Source organism: Alligator sinensis, unplaced genomic scaffold, assembly GCF_000455745.1.
Source record: "Alligator sinensis unplaced genomic scaffold, ASM45574v1 scaffold381_1, whole genome shotgun sequence".
Classification (NCBI taxonomy): domain Eukaryota; kingdom Metazoa; phylum Chordata; order Crocodylia; family Alligatoridae; genus Alligator; species Alligator sinensis.
The window spans coordinates 121,351-122,264 of NW_005842440.1; the positions used below are offsets into that span (position 1 = coordinate 121,351).

The following is a 914-nucleotide window of genomic DNA, read 5'->3' on the forward strand; positions in this document are numbered from 1 at the left end:
ACATCTCCACCACCCCCACTATTACTACACCCCACAACAGAGCCATCAGCATCCCAGGATCTTACAGCTGCACCTCCAGGAATGTAGTATACCTCATCCAATGCACCAAATGCCCTGATGGAAAATACGTAGGAAAGACCAAACAACAACTGCGCACCAGAATGAATGCACACCGGAAATCCATCAAAGACAGAAATACCCAATTACCGGTGGGGGCACATTTCTCACAGGAGGGCCACTCTCCCTCCAATTTCTCAGTGCTGATCCTCAAGAGAAACTTACACAACACTTCCAGAGACGAGCCTATGAGCTCCATTTCATCAACCTGCTGGATACTAGAGATCATGGACTAATGGATTTTTGATACATTACAATCTGCCTGGCAACTGACTCCCCAGCCCAGCCCCTGGCTTCTTTACTTTTCATTCCATCCAGGAAGAGCACACACCAACTGCTGAAGCTTTCTTAGCCTGACGAAGGGTTTTTGAACCCAAAAGCTTGCTTAATAAATATTCTCCAACTATTTGGGTTGGTCTAATAAAAGATATCAAATTCACCCAAGGAACCTTTTCTGCCTATGTCCTTAGACCAACACGGCTACAACCTAAACCCTTGAATAACCTACAGAACTTAACTTCAAGAACGGGACCTTCTCTCTAAGGAGTTTTTTCCTCACCATTATAAAAAAAATCTATTGTAGAAAGCTATTGTTTATTGAATTTTACAGAACAAATGAAAAAAAAAAAACCCAACATGCTTTTTCTTATCACATTGGACCTTTCCATGAGAAGGACACTGTTTTAAATCAGAAAGCCAAAACCTCACTTACGTTGCCGGGGTCTATGGAGGCACCCTTCGCCTTCAGGTCCTGAAGCTGAAGCAACATTGTCATAGCAGCAGCCATACATAGAACC

General features: G+C 43.3%; 1 protein-coding gene across 1 annotated transcript in view; it reads right to left on the reverse strand.

Annotated features, from left to right (window-relative positions):
• The window catches only part of PAPLN (papilin, proteoglycan like sulfated glycoprotein), an 87,336-nt gene that overhangs the window by 14,555 nt on the left and 71,867 nt on the right, over positions 1 to 914 (reverse strand). Inside the window, exon 19 of the mRNA XM_025211980.1 lies at positions 830 to 914. This exon is cut by the window's right edge and continues 69 nt beyond it. Coding sequence (XP_025067765.1) covers positions 830 to 914 — 85 coding nt within the window. The remainder of the gene's footprint in view (positions 1 to 829) is intronic.